The sequence below is a fragment of the Electrona antarctica genome (assembly GCF_951216825.1).
Source record: "Electrona antarctica genome assembly, chromosome: 18".
In the NCBI taxonomy this organism is placed as follows: Eukaryota; Metazoa; Chordata; class Actinopteri; order Myctophiformes; family Myctophidae; genus Electrona; species Electrona antarctica.
In genome coordinates, this window is record NC_136799.1 from 33420941 (window position 1) to 33448814 (window position 27874).

At 44.0% G+C, this 27874-nt stretch overlaps 1 protein-coding gene across 6 annotated transcripts in view; it reads right to left on the reverse strand.

The window, feature by feature from the left end:
• The window catches only part of ttll5 (tubulin tyrosine ligase-like family, member 5), a 90463-nt gene that overhangs the window by 52282 nt on the left and 10307 nt on the right, over positions 1-27874 (reverse strand). For 4 of the 6 annotated variants that reach the window (XM_079528988.1, XM_079528990.1, XM_079528987.1 and 1 more), the window contains exons 8-21: positions 25266-25335; positions 24632-24716; positions 22997-23098; positions 22585-22676; positions 22098-22205; positions 13161-13242; positions 11462-11523; positions 8040-8113; positions 6377-6418; positions 5283-5390; positions 4950-5041; positions 3709-3771; positions 2265-2440; positions 663-1014 (exon numbers count right to left, since the gene is read on the reverse strand). In XM_079528988.1, the coding sequence (XP_079385114.1) occupies positions 663-1014; positions 2265-2440; positions 3709-3771; positions 4950-5041; positions 5283-5390; positions 6377-6418; positions 8040-8113; positions 11462-11523; positions 13161-13242; positions 22098-22205; positions 22585-22676; positions 22997-23098; positions 24632-24716; positions 25266-25335 (1508 nt within the window). The remainder of the gene's footprint in view (positions 1-662; positions 1015-2264; positions 2441-3708; positions 3772-4949; positions 5042-5282; positions 5391-6376; positions 6419-8039; positions 8114-11461; positions 11524-13160; positions 13243-22097; positions 22206-22584; positions 22677-22996; positions 23099-24631; positions 24717-25265; positions 25336-27874) is intronic. The other 2 variants (XM_079528992.1, XM_079528991.1) reach the window with 2 other exon arrangements.

A 27874-nucleotide genomic window follows, 5' to 3' on the forward strand; every position in this document is an offset into this window, starting at 1 on the left:
CGAGTTAGGTAGACATAGAGGAGTCACGCTCAAAACAGACTGATCAAAACACGACAGGCCATTCTTCTCAGAACATTTGGCCGGTTTGCCTCGGTACACTTCATATTTCCTCTGCTGGAATAAAGAAGGGGTGGGGGGGTGTTTGGAGGTCGGGGTTGGGTGGGGGGGTGTTTGGAGGTTGGGTGGGGGGGTGTTTGGAGGTTGGGGTTGGGTGGGGGGTGTGGGTTGGAGGTTGGGTGGGGGGCAGAAGGGACGGAAGTGAGGCGTGAGGAGGAGAGGGAGATGGCGTAGAAGTGAGGAGGAAGGGAGCTGCCAACATGGCAAAAACAACATCATAATGTAAACCAGAGGTTTTGAAAGTGGGGTCCGGGGACCACCAGGGATCCTTGTGGGGGTTCCAGGGGGTCACCATCCAAATGACAGAGTTAGGAACCAAATGGACACTAATGGATCTGAAACTCAGCATGTGTACAAATGGAACCAACATTATGAGGATATTGTATCAAATGGACCCGCCTCTGGCCCAAACTCATCCAGTATCAAACTGGGGGTCCTTCAATTACATTTCTTTTGAGAACCACTGATTTTACCCATACTGCATGTGCCAATTTTTAAACAGGGGCTCTCCAGGCGGTGGAGAAGCGGGGTGGTAACAGACTGACCTGAGTTCCCAGCCCTGCTGGAGGATGTGGAGCAGGTCGACTTTGGGTTTGGTGCAGCGCTGGGTCGCCATGGAGGCGGAGGAAGAGGAGGAGGAGATGGAGGAGGAGGAGGCTCCGTCGTAGACGCGTTCCAGCGGGGCAGCCGCCGGCTCTGTCCGCAACGCTACCAGAGGACTGAGAGGAGGAGGCTTGTGAGAGACTGGCTCCGGAGCTGGCCTCTCCACCTCCCTCGCCTCCCTCTGCTGCGGCTGCAGCGTCCGCTTCCGAACGCGCTCCTCTCCCTCGCCTGGCTCCTCTGTGGCGGCCTCCTCCTCCGCTGCGCTCTCAGCTGGGGAGGTGTCGCGTCCACTTCCTGAGGCAATGCACAGGAGGAAGACAATCTGTCAGCTAAATTAAGTGGATAAAATGCACACGCTCACTCAGATAGAGGGCGTCTCGTCTCTCTCCTGTGCTGTAATTAAATGAACACGATCATACAGTCATAATTTGGCCAATCGCACTATCACACACAGGGGATTTTTTTTTAATTGAAACCAGAAGGGTACAAGTGTGTGAATTAGGTCCACTGAAGCCTGCAGCATGCTACACAAACGATGCCAAACTTTTTTCAGCAGGGCTTGCGGAAGTTCTTAGAGGGCAAAACTATTTTATACTCGCTGTGGCTCAGCTCTGAGTTCTGAACATCAGACCCAGCCGACTCAGTAGTCTGCCTAGCAACACCACTGAAGCATTGTGTACAGCGTTGGAAGGGTGATTTTATCACCTAGATCTCCACTCTTTTTTATCGCTCTGACGCCCTTTGTCAAATTTGGCAAAAGATTTTGCCATTTCTTGGAACAGGTTGTGGTAGAACTACTGAACAAGAAGTCAGCAGACCTGTCAAAACCATTCTCCATACTTTAGGCCAGTGATTCCCAACCTGTGGGTCGTGAGGATATTGTAAGTGGGCCCGCCAAAAATTGACAAAACAAGATGTTATTGATATAACATTAACATAAAATAAGTGGTATATTGTATTTAAAACCTTGAAAAACTAAAGCTTTCATTATGATACCAAAACTTAAACTAGGAGCTTAAAGAATACTTCATTTGAAATTCCATTGATCCAATCCAGAACATCGTTAAAATAAACATGCTCTGAAAGTGCTAGTGGCGCACCCATCTGACCACTTAAATTATGTTTTTTACATGTTCCAATGTAGTAGTTATGGAGCCAATGGATTCCTCCCCACACAACTCTGTGTCCTACCGACTCATCTGCCAGTGAGGAGTCCCCACGAGAGGACGTAGAGCCTTCGTCCTACACCTCCCGACCAACACTCCCGACCAACACATGCTGACAAGCGCCGCCCCAGCGGGAAAGGGTGATTAATTATCATCCTCCCCGCCCGGTGTCCCTCTCCCAAACACGGGTCAATTGTGTTCGAGTAGAGTCGACGCTCAACAAAGCCGGATGCGCCGCGGTGGATTCGAACCCACAACCTCCGTGGTGGTGGGCAGGCTCTTTACCACTGTGTCACCCGAGCCCAGGTTAATTCTAACAGAGTTAGCGATCAGAATGAACGTGAAGCAAACTGAGCTGAGTGTTGTGTGGGTATCTACCAGGCATCTTCTTCCCGGGGGCTGAGTGCCGGGCCAGACGCTGCCTCCTCTTACGCGCCTCCAGAGAGGGAAGCTTCCTCTCGTACTGGAAGACGTGACCGCCGTAGAACACCCCCACCTGAAGATGCACCTTATCTAACACCCCCACCTGAAGATGCACCTTATCTCTGAGCTTTCTGTGAAAGAAAGAGAGGAAACACAACAACAACAACACAGTTAAACAGAATGGTGCCAGGAAATGGTAAAAGTCCGGATTTCCCACAAACACACATTTTATGTCATCGCTGTCAGGTAGAAACATGAATCCAAAACAGGAAGAGACCCGCGTACCAGACCAGTGGACAGGCTCCTTTTAATATTTTTTATTGGTTAAATATTTATAAAAACCTACAGACAAAATTAACCACTTTGGGCAGTATTATGCGTGTCTTAAGTACCAGGTCTTATTACTTAACTTAAGACCTGGAGGCGTGATCAATGCCATTTGGCTATTCTGAGTGGCCAAACAGCATTGACCACGCCTCCAGGTCTTAAGTTAAGTCATAAGACCTGGTACTTAAGACACGCATAATAGGGCCCAAACTTTGACTTTTTGTTTGTAACGAAAATAGTGGATCTACAAGTTCACAATGTATCGCAATGACATGTGCTGTGAGCTTGTAGATCGGATATTTTCAGTACTTTTGCACGACACTCTTCTACAAAGTAGTCGTAATTTACAAAAGATGAAACATGGAGGTAGATACAAGGTTTCCTCCCTGTATCAGTACCCTACCCTACCCCGCATACAGTATGTAGAAGTAAAACAGACAGCGGTTGGCTGGGTGGATGAGCTGGGGTTCGAGGGCGAAGCCAGGCGTGAGAGTGAGTAATGTGTCTGAGTGTCGTCTCTATTTAAGAAGTTGCTGAAGTGAGGAAGGGTGATGGACTGGTGCACGGAGGGAAAATGACAAATGTTAATGCCAACTGTGGTCTCACGGCCTCTCCAGAGCAATATATGGAAAAAGCAGAATTGGGCTAAGTTTGTGTGTGTGTGGGGGGGGGGGGGGGGGGGGAATAATATGGTGCAATTGTAATAAAATATAACGTCAAACAAAATGGTGGTTTAAGTCGAAGTCTCATACTGATTTTAAATAACATGCATACATTTGAATAACTAAAATAAGGTAAAGTGTATCAGTTTAGGGGTTTTCTCTTCATGCTTTGAGTCTATAACTATGTTTCCCATCCTGCCCCCAGCTACAAGACGCATTGCCACATAAGACACACGACACTAGCATCATACTGGAAAAACCTCAAAAACGATACTGCCACACTGCCATAGACTTTTAGCCGGTCCTCTCACCTATCCCATCGAAAGACCAAACAAACACTCCAACAGACCAAATCCACAAATTGACGACGAGGCTATTCCCAAAGTCCCGACCACAATGGAAATGCTTACCTTTCATGGAAAAGTCTGTTTGCCAACATGGAGTTCATCGATGTCTTGCACTCCAGATATCCACTACAATGAAGGAGACAAGAGACAGTAACGTGAGTAAAATAATAATCAACTACAGCGGGGTGGGGTGGGGTGGGGTGGCCCCCCTGGTGAGAGTCTGACAGGCTCATTTGTGGTAAGTGTGTTAAAATGGTGGAGCTACTGTGATACAGCCACTCTGAATGCCTCCACTGTTAAACGCCCTCATAATTTCCCCCCGACCACTCAATAACATACTGTTAAAAATCCCACTAAACCCATGCTACTAACAGGGCCATAAAGCTAATCAAGCAGCAAATCCCTCATATAGGAATATGGGCTGTAAGCACAAAAATGGATTTCCTCTCAAACAAGAGGGTTTAAATGTCATTTAAATTTGAAGTCACTAAGGGGCATGAGCCATATGTATGCGGGCACGTGCGTTGTGCGTCGTGCGTTTATATATATTGCTATATATTCAACAGTAATAACCACAGTAAACCAGTTGCTGTCTACTGTATATGGCTTGGTGTCAGGCACAGATGTTTAAAGGGTAAAAAGGAGATGCTGTGTTCATGACAACGCTTCAAACTTGTGAACAACTAAATGAATGGTCGACATCCAACTCAAGGGTAGGAATTTCAGGCACCATCTCTCAGCTCTGATTTCCCCGAACCCAAGCTCCACTGATATCCTTAACAGCAAGAACATGGTGGGAAGCATTCTTCGTGATCCATGTTTGTTTAATTTTAAATACATAATTAGATCCATAATTACGTACAATTAGTTTGTATCGTTTCCTGTGGTCATCCATGTTTGTTGACCGCATGAAAGCAATTTGTGTGGAGGTTGACAAAAAGCGAACGTGTTCCGACTAGTTGTCTTGAACGCAGCTATGTAACCCAGTGTTTTGCGGAGTTGCCAACACATTTATTTAATATGGGTTGCAAGTAAAAAAAAAAAGAAAAAATCAAAAGATTTTCAAATAAATCCACCCAAAAAGTTTTCATAAATTGAAATTATTTTTGGGAAATTTTAAAGAAATTCCACAAATAAAAATAAAACAAAAAAACATTGTAGCTTGTAGATCTGAAATAAATAAAAAATGATTGGGCTAAAACGTTTGGGAACCACTGATAATTCCCTGGTGGTGGGTGAAATGCTGTCAGGATGAGGTTACCTGTATATCTCCCAGGTGGCTGCAGTGGGGAAGTTGAGGTTACCTGTATATCTCCCAGGTGGCTGCAGTGGGGAAGATTCGGATGAAACCTCCTCTCCTCTCATGTTCTTCCTTGATCTTCCTCAGCACTTTGATCTGATGTTGAAGAGAGACAACTGGTAGAGCAGTGGTTCTCAAAGTGGGGTCCTTGGCAGGGTTCCAGGGGGTCCCTGGGTCAATTATGTAATATCAGGGACCAAATGGACCCTTAACAGTCTGTAAAGGGGGATCGGTGGCCTAATAGGGGTACTTGAAATTGTGAACCAATGTGTTATGGTGACATTGTATTAAAAAGTGCCCTAGAGATCTACTGTTAGGTGTGGTCAGTGCTAATTACCTCCTCAGCGCTCATGCCCAGAGTGCTGTCTCCCAGGCCCTGTTTGCCTCCCAGCTTGACCTTTGATCCCTCTTCGTCTGGGTTATTGGCGGACATGGGCCTCTGCCGCTACCAGATGGAGAAGGAGGGGAGATAAGTCTACCATCGCTGCATCTGTATTTCTTTATTTCCCCAACATGTTTACAGAGAATAGGGTGTTTCAATATCCAAAAGAATTGCTGAAAGCAGGTTTTACGTCTCAGTCGCACCTAAGAAATCACAATTACTGATAAGATAGGCTAATCTAAACTAAGTTAAACTACAGTACAACTATCTTTATAAAATGAATGCAATGGATCATTCCAACAATCCTAACAGTTGCTTAAATGACACTTATTTTTCACTGGCATTCCTGGCACCCTCCGTGCTACATGAACTACTGGGGCCTGATTGACGACTTTGGCATGCAAGTTTGAGCTCGGGCCAATACAACGGGGCATAACCCCACAGGATCACATACAGAATTTGTCATCTAAATAGCGAGGGGATTACATTTAATTTGTCTGACGGGGCTGGGGGGATACAATGGCAGCCAAAGACTGACAAGGCCTAATCCCCCTGAAAGAAATCCCAACCGCTGGCCCTAATCAGCGCACAGGGAGAGGACGGACAGGTTCTCAGTGGGCCCCTGGGGTATTTTAACTGCATCCATGACAGTGCTGCTTTAGCAGTGGGCTTGTATTTGTAATGTCTTCAGACACTAGCTGAAAGTCTGAGACATTAAAAGCAGAGACATTGCACAGCAATGTTCACGAGAGTCTGAGTCAAGCACTGCAATGCAGTATTGCAATGCAGTCTTGCCAGGGGCCACTTTGCTAATGTAATGGGCATTCTAATCAAGATGGCATTTAGAAATCAATAACAGGGGAACAGGGCCATCTGTCTGTGTCACCATAATCAAATACTGCACTACGTAGCAGAAAGCAGAGAGTGGCTAGACTGGAAGAAATATGGTGATGTTCTTACCAGTAATTTAACAGGGGTCAGTAGCAGAAGGGGAAAAAAAGGCAAAGCTAGATTAGTTTGGAACATGGATGAGACCGAGGAGGACTTACCACTCTGGTCTGTGGTGTTCCTGTCTGTGCAGAGAAAGAACGCTATATGGAGCAACAGGTGAAGATGGTGAATTGAGGCAAGCATCATCATCTCGACAGCACGCACACACGCACACTTGTATTCCTACACTTGTGGGGATATACACATTTTAGGAGAGTAATGTCATACATGCCATTTGTAACCTTAAACCTAAATCTGGTTATACTTAGTTGAACGCAGGTGTCAAAAATATACGATTTACAAGCTCACCAACATGTCACGCTGTGATGTGTTCAAATCCAGCGTAACTCTCATAACTCAACCCAGAAACCTTTAACTTTTAAATGTCCTAATCCTTAACCTAACCCCAAACTGAATCTTTGAGGACCAGGAAAATGGTCCTCACTCCGACTATAATTCAAATTCTACTACACTTGGGAGACATTTGGCCCTCACAGTGTGCATGCACGCGGCGTGCACGCACACACACACCCACCCACCGTGCAGGGTATTTAAATTCAGAATAAGGTGGGGTAGAGATCTGTCTGATTTGGTAATCTCCCAGCAGCAGATGCCGAAGCCAAGGCTGGGTTGCAGTAGTCGAGTGGCTCAAGCCAAGTGTTCTTGCTGCTGTGCCACCATTAAGCAATAAGGCCTTGGGAGATGATTAGTCACGTGATTAGAGATGATAAAACAATACACCACAGAGTGTAGCTCCAAGTGATCTCACCCCAACTGGGTAATTGCATTAGCAGTTGTTTTTCATGAGGGTGAATTTTCCATGAGGGTGAAAGAGGAGCTCAGTGGCAAGTTGGCAACGGCCTGAACATATAGTACATACATGACAGATCATGTATGAATGGTAAGAACATATTGTTTCTGTTGGGCAGAAACCTTGTATCTCCAGATTTCAACCTTTTATGTCTTTTCATTTAATAATTCCATACTTGGTCATAGAAGTGTGTTGCGCAAAAGTAGCGATTCAGCATTTAGTTTTACATTTTTGAAAGTGAAAGTGGTTAAGTGTGTCTGCAGGTTTTATAAATATTTTTTACTCTACATTTTTATTCCACGATTTTTGTAACCCATTCTTTTCACCCAGTGCCAATTGTCTAGTGTAATCCTGGGCGCTACACTCCCTCTGCCAACCTGGGGAGAGCAACGGACTGACCTCATGCTCCATTCCATGCATGAGGAGTCCAAACCACTTCTTTTCACCTGAAGGGGGGGGGGGGGGGGACGTAGCGTGTGGAAGGAACACGTTATTCCAACCAGTTCCTTTCCCCTCCATCAGGCGGGGGGGCTGGCCAGAGGGAGGCAGTTTAGAAACCAGGACTACTGCCTGTTTTTTTTAACATGCAAACTCCACAAAGAAAGGCCCTTTTGCCTATGGTATGGGCAGAGGAGAGAACACGCCCACAGCGTCCCCAGCGGGAATCAAACCTTGTGACTAAATAATAGCTAGCTACACTGGATGCATTGGAACACAGGTTATTTTTTCCATTTCCTGACAAGTAACTGATCTGGACATAGAATGTTTCCACCCAACAGCGACGATACAGTGCTACAGATAAAAAAGTATGGCAAAAACATAACATACATGACAGATAATATATGGCAAGAACATGTATATTACATACATGTAGTATACAGTATATGCGCACGTGTGTGCGTCTCCAGTACCTGACTTCTTCTGGAGTCCAGTGGGCCTCTGTCAGAGTGTGGCCGTCTCAGAAGTGGGTCCTGACACACAAATCCTGTGAAGATGTGATGAGTTGTATAAGGGGAGAATACAACCAGGAACCAGGTTTAAAATAGTATGTACAGTATATACTATACACTATATTTTATTTCCTCCCATGGGCAGTAAATACTGAAAGGAAAAAGGTTTACTTCACACCTGATCTGTAATACCACACTGCTTTAAAACAACTGGCTGTGGAAAAACCCTCCATGTTAATATCTGAGGATTGTGTACATCAACATCAATCAGTGTAATACAAAGGTAATATGAATTTAAAGTCCCCGCAGTGCACCACCTCTAGTCTGAACCAAATATAGCCGATCTACAAGCTCACAAGTCTCACCCACAACACGTTGCAACGGGACAGGCTGTGGACTTGCAGATCTGCTATTTCTGCTAAACAAACAATGTGGTTTAAGACTGTCAAATTAAAGTATTGAATTGCCATTATGCAAAGGACTGCATGAGTCCTAATAACATAATGTCTACACTCCAAACCAACTTAGAATCCAGAAGGCCTCAAAGTAAACATAACTTCATTCTACCATTGTGTGTAAGGTGACACATACACATGATACATTCAAAGAGGGCCTCGTCTTCATTATAAATTCCCCACACTCAACATTACGTCATCACTCTCTTCTTACATAGCTCACCGAGAGCTAATTGATGGTGAAATGGAGAAGTTAACAAAACATGTTTACGTTGTATCTTGTGCTCGTACTTGGCGTGAATCGGGTCAATCGACAGCTCAGGGCCTCGAGGCTGTTTGTGCTACCTCATCCAGACGTCAGGTAAGGACCAGATCCGTGCCACGTTCTTGCCTAAACGCAGCAATTATTGCAAACATGGGGCTGACGTGCGACTGACAGCTACACACGAGGGGAAAATGAATGCTAATGGCATGTTGTCATTATTTACAGCACTGGGATGTGGCCCAAGTGTTATCAGCCAACAGCGCTGGGGTTTGTTTGGTGAATAATAGATGGGCTATGTTTTACATGCCACTGCTCATTTTCCCCAGGCCCGCTAATGCCTCAGTCCAAAGATAACTGGCAATTTATGGCTCTCTGCTCTGGTTTAATGAGCAGGACGGGAGCCGTGTCGAGGGTAACGCATTACTTAAGTAACGCATTACGTAATGATATAATAATGAGTAACAACGTAATAGCACTTTATTGGGTGATATTATTACAGTGTATATGTAACGCATTACTTTAAGCTTCTGAATGCTTGACAACGCAATTTGCCTTGGGCTCAAACCCGGGTCTTCGTGCGCGATAGGAGCATACAGTAATAATTATGATCTTTGATCATTGATTACGAGCTGAGCCAACAAGCCCAAAACATATCGTAAAAAAAAAAGAAAGAAAACATAAACAAGTATAAAAGGTAAATATTACAAACTTCCACCACTGGAAGGTTGGGGGGTTCAAGCCACAGCCTAGCCAGGGTGCAATCATGTACAAACAAGACTCTGACTGCATGGCGGAACGTCAGCCTAGTTGGAGGCCTCCAGGCCAGAAGATGCTATGGACCCAATCAAGATGCACCACCACGAAGCTGTGATTATATCTGTCACGGGTCCATTTGGTTCCATTTGTACTCAGAGTTAAATGAACACAAAGGTTTTCACTGTCTGTTCCCCTCTAGTATGGGACCAATTTGTCAGACTGTGTGTGTGTGTGTGTGTGTGTGTGTGTGCGTGCGTGTGTGCGTGCGTGCGTGCGTGCGTGCGTGCGTGCGTGCGTGCGTTGCATGTACAGTACATGTGAGATTCTTTTCAGGTGCGTTTATCATGATACTCCTAAGCTCTGGCTGTTATATGAGAACACAATAATGATGATGGGACCACATGTAACAAAGGCTCATCTCATCCACCACTGCAACCTTCTGTTGTATAAACAGTGTTGATCTGCGCCTTGGGGCCAAGCATTTTTATGTCTGCATGCTAAAGATTGCTCTAGCTTGACAATGCAGGATCCAGTTTCTAAAGAAGTCTTAATGACTCCAAAACAACCAAGTCCTCTGTTGACAATTTTTCCCCCCACAAGTCATTTAATGTCAATTAATAATGGCTGTGGTTTTTGCACAATCCTGGTGCCCCATTATGGAGCCACCCAACTATTTTCTAATACGCTGTGCACATAGTTAACTACCAGAATGTGGCCATTGTGAGCATTTAACTGTAAGACAATAGTTGACTGTCTCCGGGGCTGAAAACCTTGGTCAGTGAGTAGAGGCCAATTAACATCTGTGCCTTTTGTGCAAGGTTATGCTTAAACTAAATCTCGTAAATAGGAGACACAGGGCTGAGAAACACACACACAGAAACACATGTTGCAGAGTAAGTCTGTGGAGTCTGCAGCAGCCCACTGTAGATGTGGGGATCCTAAACTTGTTCAGCTGGAGACCCAAAAGAGACATTTGTGTCTACCCGGGACTCAAATGTACAAAAATACATGAATGAATCACAAGTCCTATTTCAAAAATAGTCCAAATAGCTAATGTTGCATTGCAATGCCTTGTGAGCTTCAGAGCTTGCATATCAGATATTGTCAGAATTTGTCACTCGTTTCTAAAAATCTAATAATTATTTTGTTTTAAATGATTGCATTTTTAAAAATAATAACAGTTAAGACAAGAAGGCATTTACTGATGATGACCCAGAAAATGGGCCCACAACCCATGGGTCGCAACCATTTGTTTGGGAAACACCGGCCTAGAGCAAGAGACTTCACACAGCTCCTACACAATAAAATGATGTGTTAATTGAACTCTGCGAGGGTACAAATATAACCGAATAGGCTGGCATTTGTACCAGCTCGAGTTACTGAGGGTTTTACAGGATTGTACAGTAAAGGAGTCCACAAAGCAGATGTGGTCTACACAAGCACCTATATACGTAACAAAGCAATCTGCATGTTGGCCAGGTCAGTGGTTATAATATCCCATACCTGAAGGCTATTTGCAGTTGCACAATAGCCAAAGTGCGTGCGCATCAACTGCCATTGTAACCCGTCAGTGTCTTTGAACAAGACAAGACTAATTGCTCAGTCATTGTACAGTATGTTATTCTGGGCACAAGCATCAGTTAACAGATTTAAGAAGTGTGCTGGTTTAAACAATTAATGCTAGGAAAGCATCATTTTAGATTTTAGCTATTTAGCATGGTTCTCAAAAATAAGCACCCTGGCACAAAACATGGGAGGGTCCGCGGTCATACCGGTATAGTCCTTGACTCCTACCTCTCCTACCTACAAACGTTCTTATGGACCTGGGCGACGGGCGTCTTACTGTATGCTGAGGTGTAATCATCGGAACAAGTCATTGAAATTCTCCCTTTGACACATGTACTCACCAACAAGAGAAAACATGTCAGATAGCATGCTGGACTTAATCTTCAGGTCCAGAGGCGCGTCACTGGAAGGAAGGAAAAAAAACAATTATGTACAATATTTATCCACTTAAACCCCACAGTACTTTATTGGCTGTGTCCCCCAGGGGTCTATATTTGATACCCTCCCTTTTCCCCTCTACCAGAAAACAGCCTATTGGTCTACAAACTTGCAACGTTTTTCCCGGCCGGACCCCCTTCATTCATTCTCTATCAGAAATTCATTCTGCTCCTTTAAATCAGTTTTCTCTCCACGTCAACTCCCTTCACTCTCATTCGCTACAAGCCATCTCACTCACGGCCACATTCCCTCAGTGCAAATCAGGCGGTCCATTTAAGCATTCACTATTCTGCATTCACTCTAAATGCTAGCTGACACAGGAGTTGTTCAGATGTCGTCGTTCAAATTCCCTCCACCTCCCCGGCCTCCTCCCTGTGGCATTAGTTCTGTAATGGGTGATTCTGTGCTTATAGTGTGATTTAGGGGTTGGTACCATGATGCTTGGTATCAAGTTCTGTAATGGGTGATTCTGTGATTATAATGTGATTTAATAATAATAATATCTGGGACTTCTATAGCGCTTTTCAAAAAAAAACAAAGACGCTTTACATGTGTGGGGGCCGGGGGGGGGGGGGGGGGGGGGGGACAAGAGAAAGGACAACTTCATTAGAAGAATAAGTAAAATAAGAATAAAACCAGTAAAACATTACATGTAACAAGTTCACATCAGCTGGGGAATGCCAGTCTGAACAGGTGGGTTTTCAGTGTGGTTTTGAAGGATTTATGGATTGTTCTATTGTGATTTGTATTTGTGGCATATGGTATTCAATTGAAAGTTGTTATGTTGTTCATGTAATGTCTTTATCTTGTGCTTTGCTCTGGGAGGAGGTTGGTGACATCAGACTATCAGAGCTGTGTCTCGGTGCACAGGTAATCTGAGATATCACATGAGCAGAGCCACACCGCCATACTAAATGCAATAGCTTTGCAATAAATGGTTAATGGTCATTCTGAGCTGAAGAGTCTTAATGAACTGCTATTTTTGGTGAATGTTTGCCTACTTTCCACGAACGTTCGCCCATTATGACATGTCCATAATACGGAGCTTAAACAGGCTTAAACCCAGCAAGACTTGTCTATCAGGCTCACATATGTTAAGACAATGTCGTACATACTACAATGGCATCTATCACCAGCAGCTCAGCTTTCACTTTTTTCTTTACACAAATACCATCATATACCATAATACCGTGGTGAAATGTCAGGAAGGTATGAAGGTATGAAAAGATTGATCCAGCCTAAGTCTAGTGTTGCTTCTAAAAAATGGATTAGCTGTCTAACCTTAAGGACATTTTCTTGGTAGCGTGCGTTTCTAGCGGAGGAAGTCAAGATAAAAGCTTTGGCAAAAACTCTCACCCTAAGGGTATTTATCAACATGTGAAATGTAAACGGCCTTTCAGTGTAACAGCTACTGTATTAACAAGTGCTTTTTTCCTCGAGGCTTAAGTGTGTTTACACGTAGAAGAAGGAGAAGAAAACAGAACAAGTAGCATATTCCAAGAAAAACACTGGTCGTTTTGCAGCATGAGATCCTCCGGAAACAACAGGCGAGAGATGAACCGGTGACTAAGCATCCTGAGCTGATAAGATGGAATCACTCACCAGGCCAGGGAAGGAGAGAGGTTCACCTCCAGCAGCCAGGGTTTGAGGTTGGAGTCGATGAGCACGTCAAAGCCATACAGCTCTGCAGAGAGAGGGACACGGTGGGTGAGTTTTCATAGTCGACTGCATGGGGGAAGTCAGCAGAGAAAGTCACAATAACAAGCTTCTCTGATTGAGTGATTAACCAGCAGATCATACATGATGTTATCTGTGTGATATGACCACAGTCCAGGACTGATTTCCATTGTGGCAATGTGTGGCATTCATATTTAAAATAGATTAAAAAGAAACCATAACAAAACATCACAAGACATGACAATGTAAATACTATAATAAATATAACTGCTTGAAACACACAGGTGCCTTATCCAACAGCCAGGTTTTGGTTAGATATTTATTTAAACATTCTCACATTTGTAGTTACATGTAATTTCATTGCTGTATCAAAGCTGTTTCATTGAGAAGCACCTACTAAATGTAAAATATCCCTTTCCAACAAGAATTTAAAACACACATTAGCTGTGCTGGCATTTTACTTGATATATTGAGATATTGTGTGCCTCCCTGATGTGAGAAGAAAAAATGGAAAAAAAATCTGAATCATGGTCAGCCTGGACAAAGTTAAAAGGAAAACTAACTATACGCACATGGACAGTGAGTGCTGGGTTAAAAACATACTGAATTAAAAGTAGAACCGCACACCAAGCCAAAGGTAAAAAAAAAGACATCTTTAACTCATTAAGACTTGAAGCCGATTCTAAAATATTTTCAGAAAAAAAAGGAGAAAAAAAAAACATATGTTACTACTGTATATCAGTGGTGCTGAAACTTTTTCATTTCAAGGACCCCCAATATCGTATGTATTTGGCTGCGGACCCCCCATCTCAAAATATTGTGTTGCAGGGATCCCCAGAAGCAAAGATTTTAGTTAAAAATGTTTAAAAAATATCTATATATTCAAAGATTTGCAGAAATCTGAAGAGAAAATAGCAGATCTACAAGCTCATAGCACGGAACAAAGTGACGCGCTATGAGCTTGTAGACAAAGTGACACTACATTCCACTGAAAACCAATTGACTTCATTGAATTGGCTCCTACTTATGTGTGACTGATGATGGAAGAATTTTATGGTATAAAAAAAGAAAAGTATCAACGCAATTGTGAAGTGCATTCTTATCACAGGCCCCCACAAAGTGTCAACTGGCAACGATGGCAAAGGCCTGTGTCGTTCTGCTACTGATTATGTGGCGTATTGTATATCCAATCACTCAGGAGGAGGAGAAAGGTACATCAAAGTGTGCTACTGAGGGATTACATACACATTAGTGCTCCTCTGGAGCTGCTTACATCAGGCCGTGGATCAAGAAGTCAATTGCGGTTTGCGAGGAACATTTTCATGCATGCCGCCTGTAATTCTTTCCGGCCTACGTATCGGTATCATCGTCACCACGTGTTAACAAGAAGGACATGACTCTATGAGCGACGGAACAAAACGACTCAGTCACAAGGTCAGTGTTTCGTATGACTGAGGTGTAACAGAAAGAAAGGTGTGACGAACTAATATAGATGTTACATGTAGGGCGGAAACTTTGCATGTCCAAAACCAGGAAATGCACATGCTCTGGGGGGGATCCCTGTGTACAAACTCGATCATCCATTCCCTCTGGCGTTCCTGGGGAAATACTGTACAACCCTGGCCTGTGGCAGCCTTGTGAAAGCCCTCCTCACCACTCCCTCACACTGCTCTGGGGAGTGTCACGGCAAGCCAGCGGCCCCCCACCCCCTGGCCCCAGCTGCAGCCAGGGGGGGTGGAAAGTTAAACCACAGCATTTCACAGGGATAGGGCAAAGCACAGCCTTAAAGCCAATGGAGTGGGAGGGGGGGTGGCGGGGTCCCTCCTAATGGCACTTCAAAAGAACAGACTCTGTTTTGAGAATAGGCCAGAGGGCTGGCGGTTTCAAAGCTGCCATAACCAACGTTGTTTATTCTAGCATCCGCAGGTCAATGCCAGTGTTAAGCACACAAAAGCCAGCGTGACGGCGAGCGATGTCTTCTCACTGTGCTTGGCTCGAAAAATGACAGGCTGAGCACCGCTAGTTCAGCTGGACGAGGTACATTTATAGTGCCGTAAATTACAGATGGTTTACGGTACAAAATAACACAAAAAAAGATTAGATTAATCGATTCACATTGAGCCTGTGCCTATTAAAAGGTGCTTCTAGGAACAACAAAGACTAACAAGAGGTTAGTCAGATTGAGACTTGGCCTAGCGAGATGTCTGAATCGATCTTCTCTGGGCAACGAGCATGCACAGTGCTCTCCAATATCTAAGACCCCAGACCTCCCCAGCTTACTCTTGGAATTCAGACTGTCTACACTTCTTCAAAACACTCATGAATTTCCTTACTCTCCATCTCTTTTTTTAAATGCTGTCAATCTCACACGCTCTGCATGTGACAGAGATTTGTCTAAATCCCAAACAAGCGCCCTGATTGCACTTAGCATAGTCCTAAAATTACACTATGGGGAGTTCAAAGTAACATGATATATAATCTTGAGGTTCAAGATCGGTTAGTATTAACAACGTACTTAGTGTGTACAGCAAGATGGAGCTGAACAAAGTTTGTCATAGTACTGTATGTCCTCGAGACATACTGCAATCTAAGCTGCGAGACCCATTTTGACTTCAGATGTGGGATTGGATGAGTACTTCGCCACTTAAACCCTATATACGTGATACGTCACCGACTGGTGTCTCTACTTGGTCCCCACCTTGTGTGTGTCTCTCTACATTTTATTCCTTCTGTGAAAAAAGCGGATCTAAAAGCTGCTATTTTTGCTGAATGTGTGCCTATTATCACATGCCCAGACTTGGGATGCTAGGATTCATGTGGTTAAACAGTAGTTGTTAAGCAGAAGACAAGGGATTTGATTTTCCATTTGCAGGCTCTTTATTATATAAAAACACACATAGACAGACACACACACAAACACACACGCAAAGAGAGATACAGAGAGACAGAAAGAGAGAGAGAGAGAATCATAAAACATAATGTATTAGTCTTGGGGAACGGAGCACTGGAATAAATTGGTTTGGGCCCAGAGTGCCTCATCAGTGGCACCACAACAACAGGCGAAAAGGGTGGGCGGGAGGGGGGTGGAACGGCACCACCTCGCCAAAACCCCGACAAGCAGACTCCATGTGCGGCGCATTTTCCTCCAATTAGGAGCAGACGCCGTTCCTGCCCCACGAGCCTGCGGAGCCGCTCACTAGCTAGACGAACGTTTGTTCTGTGGCTCAACCGCTGCCTTTGGGGAGCGCTGTTAATGTGTCCACAGAGCCCACAACAAGCATCGCAGACAGGCAGAGGAGGAACCAGTGAACATACACATCACACCCATTAAAGGAAGGGGGGGTGGGGAGAAAGGAAAAAAGTTGACAGGAGAGAAGAAAGCATGCATGATGAAGAGGAGTATTTACTTCTTTTTTTTGCTGTTGGGCTGAGCACTGCTCTAAAACTCCACACACCACAAGGGACATGACTCCCCGAAACAATGATCCCTCCCCACACCCCGCCCCGCCCCTGGCCAACGCACATCGTTGGCACGGGAGAACATCATGAAGCATCCTTCATGTGTTGTGTGTTTTTGTCATCAGCTACGACAATTGAATTAGCCTTGCATCATTCTCAGATAAATTATTGCCTCTGAGCTGCTTCTCTGCCGTTGAAAGTGATGAGAGATGCGCGGCGGTGAGCTCAGAGCCAGACACACGACAGACGCCCTGAAGACAGCAAATATAAGGGCTAACAACATGTAGCTCCATCTAGACACAGGGGCCCCCGGGCCATTTATCGCTCTAGAAAAGACTTTGGATTTCATAACAGGCCTGGACATGATGATGATCATGGTACCCCTATTTTTGGTACAGGAAAGCGTGTGTCTATCTGACAAATGTGGGACAGGGAGGGTGGTTCAAAGGCGAGAGCTTCAACCACACTGTGCACTTAATGAGGAACGCTCACTGGAACACAGGACCAGTAAGTGGAATGTTTTGTGTGTAATAAAATAGGCCTTTGGCTTGGCTAATCAGATCTCAGTCAAAACATCTCGTAATCAGTATCCCTCAGTAAAACAGCCTGTCCATTAATCATAAGGCAGTGGTAAGAAGCTGCATGGGTGGCATTCTCCACGCACGCACGCACGCACGCACGCACGCTCACTCATTCTCTCTCTCTCCCTCTCACACACACAATAGCCACCACACACAACTCTTGCAGAAAAAAAAAAGAACAGAAATGTGTTGTTTTTATTTCTTCCCACAACAGACATTACAACACTATACAAAGATTTTGTTACCGTATAGCCCTGTAGATAGGCAGGACAATTTGGGGCGGAAAAAAACTCAAATCCCAATTTGAAAAACAATAAACAACGGATTAGAGACATTAAAATAGCAGGGAGCAATTTGCCCCAAATTAAGATTATAACTTGCTTTATGGCCTCTCGCATGGCTGCTGTCCAGACAGGCAGAGAACACACTGTAACAGCATAATGTGCGTTTTGAGGGCGTGTTCCCTGGTCTTATAACCACACTTACTCATTAGGCTACCATACACCACAACATTCTGACTAGGACTGGGTGATATGGACTCATTAGGCTACCATACACCACAACATTCTGACTAGGACTGGGCGATATGGACTAAATACCTCAATATTGATTTTGTGACAATATTGCAGGGATTGTTGGGATATTAGTGCTTTCGCAAAATATTTACACAATGAGATCCTTTTATAAATAATTGGGTTGTGGGTTGCTAGAATAGTCAGGTATGTTTTGCATCACTTTCGTGGTTGATTCATCGATTAACGGGTCAGTTTGGTCTTAGTCAGTCAAGCCTTAGGTGATAGCCGTTTGCCATGCTTTTTTTCCTTGTACATCTCTAGATATAACACTTGCATTATGCCAGTCTATAACTTCCAATAGCCAGACTAAGCCAGTAGCCATTGTGAAATCAGAATGTTCAGTACTCAACCTCACCAACATGAAAAGGCTGGTTTCTGCATCATTTGATAGTGACATGCAGTGAGAGAGAGAGACAGGAGTAGTGGGAGAGAGAGGGAATAACATGCAGCAAAAACCAAAAAGCCTTGGGTCAGATTCAAACCCCGGACTGGCTGCAGGAAGGACTATAGCCATACGTACACGTACAGTATGTGAATGGTCCAAGTCATGAAGTAGTTGTGGATAAATTCCTATGACAATTAGTCAACTAAGAACTTCTTTAGTCACTCTAATGCAACTTTTAAAACCAGTGGAAGACAACACTTATGCCATATCACTATTTCAATCCCAAAACTCAGATGAAAATAATATATTGATTTTCATTTTTAGCTTATTGGTCCACGATGACAATATCAAGTCAGAGCTTTTGACAAGCAGGAAGAGAGGAGAGACAGTTTAAAGTTTAAAAAGGCAGTGCTCAGAAAACACGTCTCCTCTGCGGTTTGAGCTTGGATTTTATTTGAGAGGGGAGTGTAAAAAAAACAAAAAACATTGTGATATGATACTGGACTCCCTGGAGAACACACACTAAAATACTCAAAACATGGAACCAAATGGACCCATAAAGGGGCAGTTGGTTCCATTTGTGCACTCTTTGAGCTTACATGAACACAAAGGATTTTACTGCACAGACCTGTCGGCAGCCCTGCACTCATGTTTTACCCCGGCTCCTACATGTCTCTGTATGCCCGTGTGTGTGTGTTGGTGTGTGTGTGTGTGTGTGTGTGTGTTGGTGTGTGTGTGTGTGTGTGTGTGTGTGTGTGTGTGTGTGTGTGTGTGTGTGCGAACACACACAAACACACACGTGTATGAAACACACATTGCATGTAGCAGCCCACCTTGAGAGAGAGGCAGAACAACAGAGAGATGTCGAGGGTGGTCCGCTGGAACTGTCAGTGTCTGCCTTTGGAAACCTAATCCTGCAGGAACACTGTGAACGCTGTAATTAAGTCGCCCAGGGCCACTGAAGACAACAAAATTACACGATATTCAACAGTCAACCGATATCTCAGGAGCTTAATGGGCATGTTCGCAGCAGACCACAGTGTTTGTGTATCATAATACACAAAGGGGACGGACCTAATTGCCTTGTGCTCCTCGCAGAGCGATAGTATTGCAGTGGTACGCTGAAAGTATTGAATTTGACAGGCTGCGACGACGTGTGCGTCTGCCTGCGCGTCGGCGTCCCCGTATCATTCGGCATGCGATGGGATAATGGCGGCGGTACGTTACCACAGCAGCACCGCCCTGTCGCATTCCTCTCTTGATCTGGCAGAGGCAACGTCCCATTAACAGAGATGGGACGCATAATCTTTATTACCAATAACCCAAAAATGAGACGGATGAAACACGCTGACATGTACAGTAACATGATACTTTGGCATGTAATAACACAATCCTGTTTACTGTTGGCCCTCGGGGGCCCTCGTAAAGTCTGTCTGCGTGCTAATAGTCGGAATATCCTGTTTATTATTACTGTATATAAGAAAGGTAGATATAAACAGATCAAATACAACCTGTCAGCATCTGGAATAATGTGCGCATGTGTAACAACTTAAACCATATATAGACTTTGTTGACCGGTGCCCCGCAGGCGTGTATACGGTACTTTACTTTTTTCCCTCTACACCAAATCTCTTAACATAGCCGATCTACAAGCTCACATCACATTGCGTTGCAACATGTTGTGAGCTTGTAGATCTATTATGACATGCCCCCAGGGTTCATGTGGTTAAAGCCCTCAGTTGGGACTGAATGAATGAGTCACAGCGGAACCTGCCCAGTGTTTTTGTCGCTGTTGTTGTTGAGTTTCTTCTACCCTCGCTCTAGACAGATGCATCATACGGCTGTTGATTTGTGTCCGACAGGCATGCATGAGGCCCGGATTAAAGCCCCCGCCACAAAACACAGTATTGCCCATTCATTTAACACCAGCACGGTAAACACTCACGCCCTGCGCTGGTGCGGCTGCTCAACCCAGGAGTGATGTTCGGGGCTCAGATAAGGATCTTTATGCGGGCGGTCGCCAGATAGCGTAAATCCACACCCCTGCCGCAACGCCCGAAAACACAGCCCAAACAACAAGCACTTGGGTCCCTATTATGTCTAGAGAAAGCTCATCCAAAGTGCGAGGCCCCCACTGTTTTTTCTAACGGCCGAGAGGTGGGGGAGAGTAAAGAGAGAGAAAAGAATTATAATAATTTTGAAAGGGAGAGTTTGGAGGAGAGGAGAGAGGCAGGACTGAGGCCCTGAGTGGAGGCTTGGTATATATGTGCAGAGAGAGAGAGAAAGAGAGAGAGAGAGACAGAGAGACAGAGAGACAGAGATAGAGACAGAGACAGAGAGATGGGGAGGGAGAAAGAGAGTGTGTGAGAGAGAGACAGAGACAGAGAGAGACAGACAAATGGGGGGAGAGAGAGAGAGAGAGAGAGAGAGAGAGAGAGAGAGAGAGAGAGAGAGAGAGAGAGAGAGAGAGAGAGAGAGAGAGAGAGAGAGAGAAAGAGACACAGACAAATGGGGGGAGAGAGAGAGAGAGAGAGAGAGAGAGAGAGAGAGAGAGAGAGCGAGAGAGAGAGAGAGAGAGAGAGAGAGAATAAGAGAGAGAGAGAGAGAGAATAAGAGAAAGTGTGGACAATTAGTGCCAACACCAACACGGGTAATGGCTCCGAAATGGAGTTCACACGAGCTTGGTGCCAGGCAGGAGCAGCCAAGAAAACAGTCAGCCTAAAATCAGACAGACCTGAATGGTAACAGAGAGGAGGAAACGAATTCCTGCTTCAGTCAACAGGCTTTCCACTACTCTGCCGCCAGCAGGCAGGAAGGGTCCAAATACCTACAACTACACAGTCAAACGCTGAGTCTTGAAAATCAGCAGTTATTCTGTGTACAACTCCAAATAACATGGAGTAACTAGACAATCAATGTGAAAATGAGAGGAAATATGAAAAATGTATGTGTGGCTCCATGTACAGCCGTGCGTGCGTGCGTGCGTTCGTGCGTGCGTGCGTGCGTGCGTGCGTGCGCTCTCTTATGTAGCATAAGAGAGTTCTAAGAAAGTGTTAGAAAGCAAGCCACAAGCATTAAGACTTCTACATTACAACATATAATAAACAATCTCTCAAAACAGATTCTGTTAACAGCAGAATCTGTCAGCACCACTGCCCTAAACTTGTTAGTGTTGTTGTTAGTAGGAATAAACACAGAAACACCCAGGCAGAAGCACCCAGGAGGAAGTGGACTAAGAAAGGGGACGAGGCAAGCCAAACAGAGTTCCTGTTTCAACCAAAAAAAAGGAGGTGGCACTGGTGCCCCCAGAGGCAAAAACAAAGGAGATTTTGTTTTCTTTTTACTGAACCAGTTTCCAGATTGCAACATAACTAAACTAACCCTAACCTATTTAATTTAATTTCCTCAATAACAAACCTACTGTCCTCTCAGTCACAACCAGGATGACAGGCTTCAACTAGAACAAAACAATGTTTACTATTTGGTTCTGAAAATGACAAAGATTGCCATCTCAAAGTGTGCCCATTGCTCTAATGATTTGGTCAAAGCAAGAGTCCTGGGTTGTTGTAGAAAATAATTCTCTCACCTATCATGACATGCCCAGAATAGGGACACTAGGGTTCATGTGATTAATCCTTAGAGAAATTTCTTCTTAAACCTACACGCATATATCATGTGATAAGCGTGTACCAGGCAATGGAGGAGGACACCCACATATAGGCGTTAATGCACTCCCCATCTCTCTCGAGTCTCAACTTGTTTCCTGGCACTCTATCACTGTACTCAATCTTTTTATCTGAATAAAGGCAGAAAACCCCAAATTATATAAATAATAGATATAATAGAATAATGGTGATGGTACCAAAACAATTGGTCCTGTGTGGCACAAACATCTTGCAGGCAGTGGCAATGTGAAGTTCAGCACTCAGCACGGCTTTGATGATCAAGTCCTCCACCTGGCTCATAAGTACTGGAAGAAGCAGAAAGGAGGAGAGGGGAGGGGGCGGAGGGGAAGAGAGTGGAGGAGAGAGGAGGGCAGCGGGGGGTCAGTGATTTACAGTATACTTGTATACTTTTCCCAGTTAAATGCATCTTCTTTGTCAAGTAATACATAATAATCAGGTAAAAGTAGCTCCCAAGACTAAAATGTAATTTAATCTTAATGTTCCCTCTCAAAACGATTTATTCTTCTTTTTGTTTTAATCTTATCTCAAGGGATGGTGAAATTAAGTGCTGCTGCGAACCGCATGACTATTATTTTTTGTAAATCTTTGCGTGGATGCTGCAGTTAAAACGTTCGGGAAAGGTTGCTGAGGATGAGAATGAGAGAGAACGAGAACTCGACTCACATGTGGTGTCTCTCCCCTCTTGCTTCAGATACCTCAGCATCGCACTCATGCTCCATTTGTTCCCATAATCCTCCACTTCTGGGTCATCGCAACTGACAAGGAACAAAAGACAGGGAGAGAACCTCAGTGGCTTGGGCTTTTTCCAAAACGAGAGAAAGTCCCCTGCCCCCCGCCCCCCCTATAATGACCATGTAACAACTGACAGATGACTCCATCTGCGTTCCAATTAATTAGCACCCGTTTAAAATGAACCTCTTGAACCCTAGCATCCGATTCTTGCAGGAGATTTGATGTGGTGGGGGGAAAGGAGCGGACCAAGTACAGAGCCGACCCCGGACAACTAAGTATAGAAAATCTAAGTGGTAAAAATTAACAGCAGATATTTGGTACCGTAGATTTGACATGGCGTTACCTGACGTAGTCGCTGCTCTTCTTGTTCACGCTGTAGTTGGTGAGATGCATGAACTGGTTCTTGATGTTCTTTGAAGCACGGTCATACTTAACTGTAGCGAACCTGTGGGGCAGGGCAAGAATCAACCCATCACTCATCATGGCAAACGGTCATAATGACTTCATTCACATGGCCGACTCCTGACCAAGCGATGGGACACTTTAACCACCTAATAGCTGAGTTACAAGCTGACAACGCATCACATCGAAATGTGTTGTGAGCTTGTAGATTGACTAGGTTTGCACAAAAAGTTATTTTTTTAATTCTTTACATTCTTTTTATTATTTTGCATGGTGAGCTTATAGATCTGCCATTTTTGAAAATGTTGAAACGTTTTGAAAAGTAATTCAAATGTTCCACCTATAATGGCATGCTCAAAATAGAGACGCCAGGTTGCAAGTTTAGAATTTCAAAGATTCAGTTCCTATTCCCCTCCTCTGCGTCTGAGAAGGAGTGGGCGCCACATGTGCAACAATGAGAATTCCTTGGCAACACCGCTCGTACCTGAATACCATCAAACCCAGTGGAATGTCAGGAGATAAAAGTGGGATTCGGAATTTGGCCAGGATGTATAACTCACAGCTCATAATCAAGTGCAGCAAACGGAAGGGGGCCAGTGTCGCTCCGTGCAGCAGCACGATGGAACTTACCTCCGCCGGTCCTCACACAGTCATTTTGTCCATCAAACAGCCCCAGCGTCCCCTACACTCTCGCCTGATCATTTCAACGCAACCTCCCTATTCCGAACATATTATAATTAATAAGAGATCATTCGGCAAAAATAGGAGAACATTTGCCGAATAGCCGATCAGATGATCCAATGTACAAGCCCACAACAATTGTGACCTTGTAGATCGGCTATTTTCAACGAATCGATTTGTGTACAGTTCTAAGGAGCGAACCAAGTATAGTCCCAGGGGGGACCCCAGTCAACTAAGTATACACTATATAGTTTAAGTTGTTAAGCATCTTGCTCATATGGGCTCTGGAAAGCTCAAGCCCTAATATTCAATACAGTCTACTCTACATGGTCCCACACAGAAGTCATCAATTAACGTTCTGTCATATCTAACAGTGTTTGATTAGCCTGATGTACGGTTGTTGAGACAATGGGGAGCTTTGTTTAGATTAGAATACCCCCCCAGTGCTAAGTCTGAAAAGTTGAGGCTGCCCTCTACTGGTCACTGCATCATGTGTTGTGTATAAATGATTGTCTCACTTAGTTATTTCATACTCTCTATGCCCATTGCCTATATTATTTAAATCATTGGTTCTCAAAGTGGGGTCCGGGTATCCCCAGGTGTCCTTGGGGGGGTTCTAGGGGGTCCCCATGGTGTCCTTGGGGGGGTTCTAGGGGGTCCCCAGCAAAGGTAGTTGATCATCACAATCATATTATCCACTTTATCCGTTTATAACGTTGGCGAGTAGTAGATCTGCAAGCTCACTGCACGCTTGTACATCTGATATTTTTGAAAATGTCTGAAAAATAGCAAGTGTTTGGAGACTTTTGAATTCTTTTAAACACAAATCTTCTTTTCTGGGGGTCCTTGAAAAAACACGACTACTGATTTACATGATACACATCTGTCAGCTCACCTGGCTAGGCCTTCTTCGTACACATAGATAAGGAGGGGATCATATGATGTCACCAGCACGTATAACCGCACGTCAAATTTAAACTCTGAAAACAAACAAACGCAGAAAATTCGTCAAAGATAGTGACAGGAACATGTTCTCAATGGAACGGTTAAAACAAGGCCACAAATGTGTCTTCATACAGTTAAACCCTGTATACTTCAGTTGAACGGGGGTCCCCCCATGGGGCCATGGTTCGGTCCCCTCTTTTTTTTTCGCTCTATACCAATGGTTCTCAAACCTTTACATCTCCCCTTAACTCCGAACCAAATTCCATTCAATGGAATTTGGTTCCATTTGTACACTGTCAAAGTTACAGATTTGTAAGGGTCAATTTAGAACCCTGTAAAAGAACTGAGAGTCTTTGGAATACACTTTGAGAACCACTGCTCTATAATAAATATCCAATCAACGAGCTTACGAATGGTCGGCAATGTTTGCCAAATGTTCGCATATTAAGGCATCTATTTTTGGTGTGGGACACTTCTATAGAAGACATGCTGACTTCTATGGAATCCAAATGATGATCAGTTGTGGCGACTGAGAACTTGAATCCACGGGTTCGTGTGGTAAATACAGTGGAATAAGAGCTCACCGTCTATCAGCAGGGGGTTGCTAATGTAGCGAGATACCAAGATGTTTTCATCCATGGAAATCTGGTTTGGCTGTGGATGACACATGGTAATAGCATACAACATGGTAAGGTAACTAATCAACACAAGCCTATACCTAAGTATAATTTTGCATAAAAATAACCAAAAGTAGAAGCATGTATTGACATAATAATACTAAATATTATTGCATTATAATTATTGATGCATTAATGTGTAAAGCAGTTGGGAAGGAGAGGCTTATTTTAACTATACCTTCAATACTGCTGGGCAGTAAATCTATAATAATGCATCCTAATTTATATCATTAATTTTATATTGTTTATGTCAATCTGCAAAGTAACTAAAGGTATCAAATAAATGGCAGTGGAATACATCATTTGCATCCAAAATGTAGTGGAAGTATAAAGCAGCAGAAAATGAAAATACCAGTAATAATAGTACAGCACGTGAGTAGATGTACTTAGTTACTTTCCACCACTGCACAAGTTATCAACAGATGGCTGATGACTGTGTTTGCCAGTCTATAAAATCTAATGGAAAAAAAATCAAAGGGAAATCAGATCAAGGGATGTTGAAATCTACAATGGCATTGGTCATAGTAGGCCGATCCTCAACGGCACTCTATGAAAACCCAATCCGGTGGTAGGAGCTAGGTCATTTATGAGGTTAAAATGTGTTGCAGGTGCTGAAGCTGAGATCGAGGCAGGGAGGAGCAACTAACCTCAGGGCTGGCCACAGTTCAGAGAAAACCCGAAACAAAAAAAACAAAAAAAAAGGAACGACCTTCTTTTCCAAATATCACCCTGACATTCTTTCCACTGTTTCATAAAAATGCCTGAGAAGAAGAAAAAAACCCTGTATACGTTGTCCAAGAGAGAGAACCTTGTGGACCTCCTCCAAGAGCCCATGCCTTGAAGTGTGTGATTTACTCAACAAAGCTTATTAATGGCTATGATACACACCAAAGAGGACTCTATCGACAACACCACTCCCGTCCACTAATATACTGTCAAATCCGCAGTGGTAATGGTGTTGTAAGTGATGTTTTTGTTTTTGTTACAGCTCAATATTCAGATTTTTGGAAATCATGAAATAGTGTTTCTTCAGTAAAACGAGTCTCCGCAATCCAGTTCTTTAGTAAACATAAAATAACATTTCCCGTCGGGATAAAAGAAAATCCAATCAGGAGAGACAACTCCACAAAGATTATGTATCAGCTTCAATTTTAGTGTTCAAATTCTGCTCTTTTTTTTCCCTGATCACTTCCAATCCAATTCCAATCACTTGTATGCTACAGCATACAGCAACTATTACTATAGGAATTACTATAGGAATGTACAAAACAAAAAACATGAACATTAAATTCCCTTTAACTCAGAGAATTACAAATGGATTTTACTGTGTAACATCTGGTTGAGCAGCTGTGTCATTCCACATAGCGTTTTCTCGAAGGGGACTAAGCTACCATCGAAATGTCCGTCAAGAAGACTAAGGGCTCTATTTTCGTCCCTGCCATTACCCGCGACGCTGCCCGCAAATTACGGGTATAGCAGCAGCTTGCACTGTCCCTAGATGGTATTTTGGTCCAGCATTACCCGCTATCCATTATGCTGAAACCGTTATTTGCCCCTAGAGGTGTGGTCATGGGCGTTGGCACGCTTTCCCCAATATGGCTATTTTGGCCACACATTTGGGAAAGCGCATAGAGCACCGAAGTCCTGACGTCACTGCCCTCTACTGTCAGTAGAGGGCGTCAGTCCACAGGTTCATGTACTTTTTATTTGCATTGTAATCTCCATAGGGGGATTTTAGATCGCCTCATATAAGAACTGTGTTTGAAAAATAAACCGATCACCCCGGCCTTTTCACTCATATGGATATGAAGCATCGACTGAAGGTGGAACTGTACAAATATACCCAAAGAGTAACAAAATAAGCGTCAGAAACGAGTCAAACAACCCAGAGACTACATTTCCGGGTAGGGGGGGTGGCTGCATCTGCCCGTCGCACAACAGAAACTGAATGTCAATTACGTTTATTTTTATTTTTATTTTATTGATATTTAATGTTTCGTGGTTAGTACGAGTCGAGTCACCACCAGTTGAGCTTACGTCAACGAGGAATCTCAGGAACGCAATGTGTTGACAGCTGGGCGTGACGTATATTAGCAGCGACATTGCCTTCATAGTTCATAGTTTCAAGGCTTTTGCAGCCACATTAATTCCATTTTCTCCAGAAACTGGCTGTATCAAATATGAATGGACATCCTTAACGACACACAGCCACTCCCCTGACAGAAAGGCTGGGGTGGTCGGTTTATTTTTCAAACACAGTTCTTATATGAAGCGACCTAAAATCGCCCTATGGAGATTTCAATGCAAATAAAAAAATACATGAACCTGTGTGTTGGTGCCCTCTACTGAAAGTGACGTCAGACTTCGGTGCTCTATAGTGGCGTTTAAAAGCACCCGTAAGCCATAATGCCAAATCCGTTTGGTATAGAGCGCCGCGCCTGCAATGGAGATGTCCAGAGTCAGGCTGCTTCATCTCTCCTTATTCTCCTACACATCTCTCCGATTGTAATTTTCCT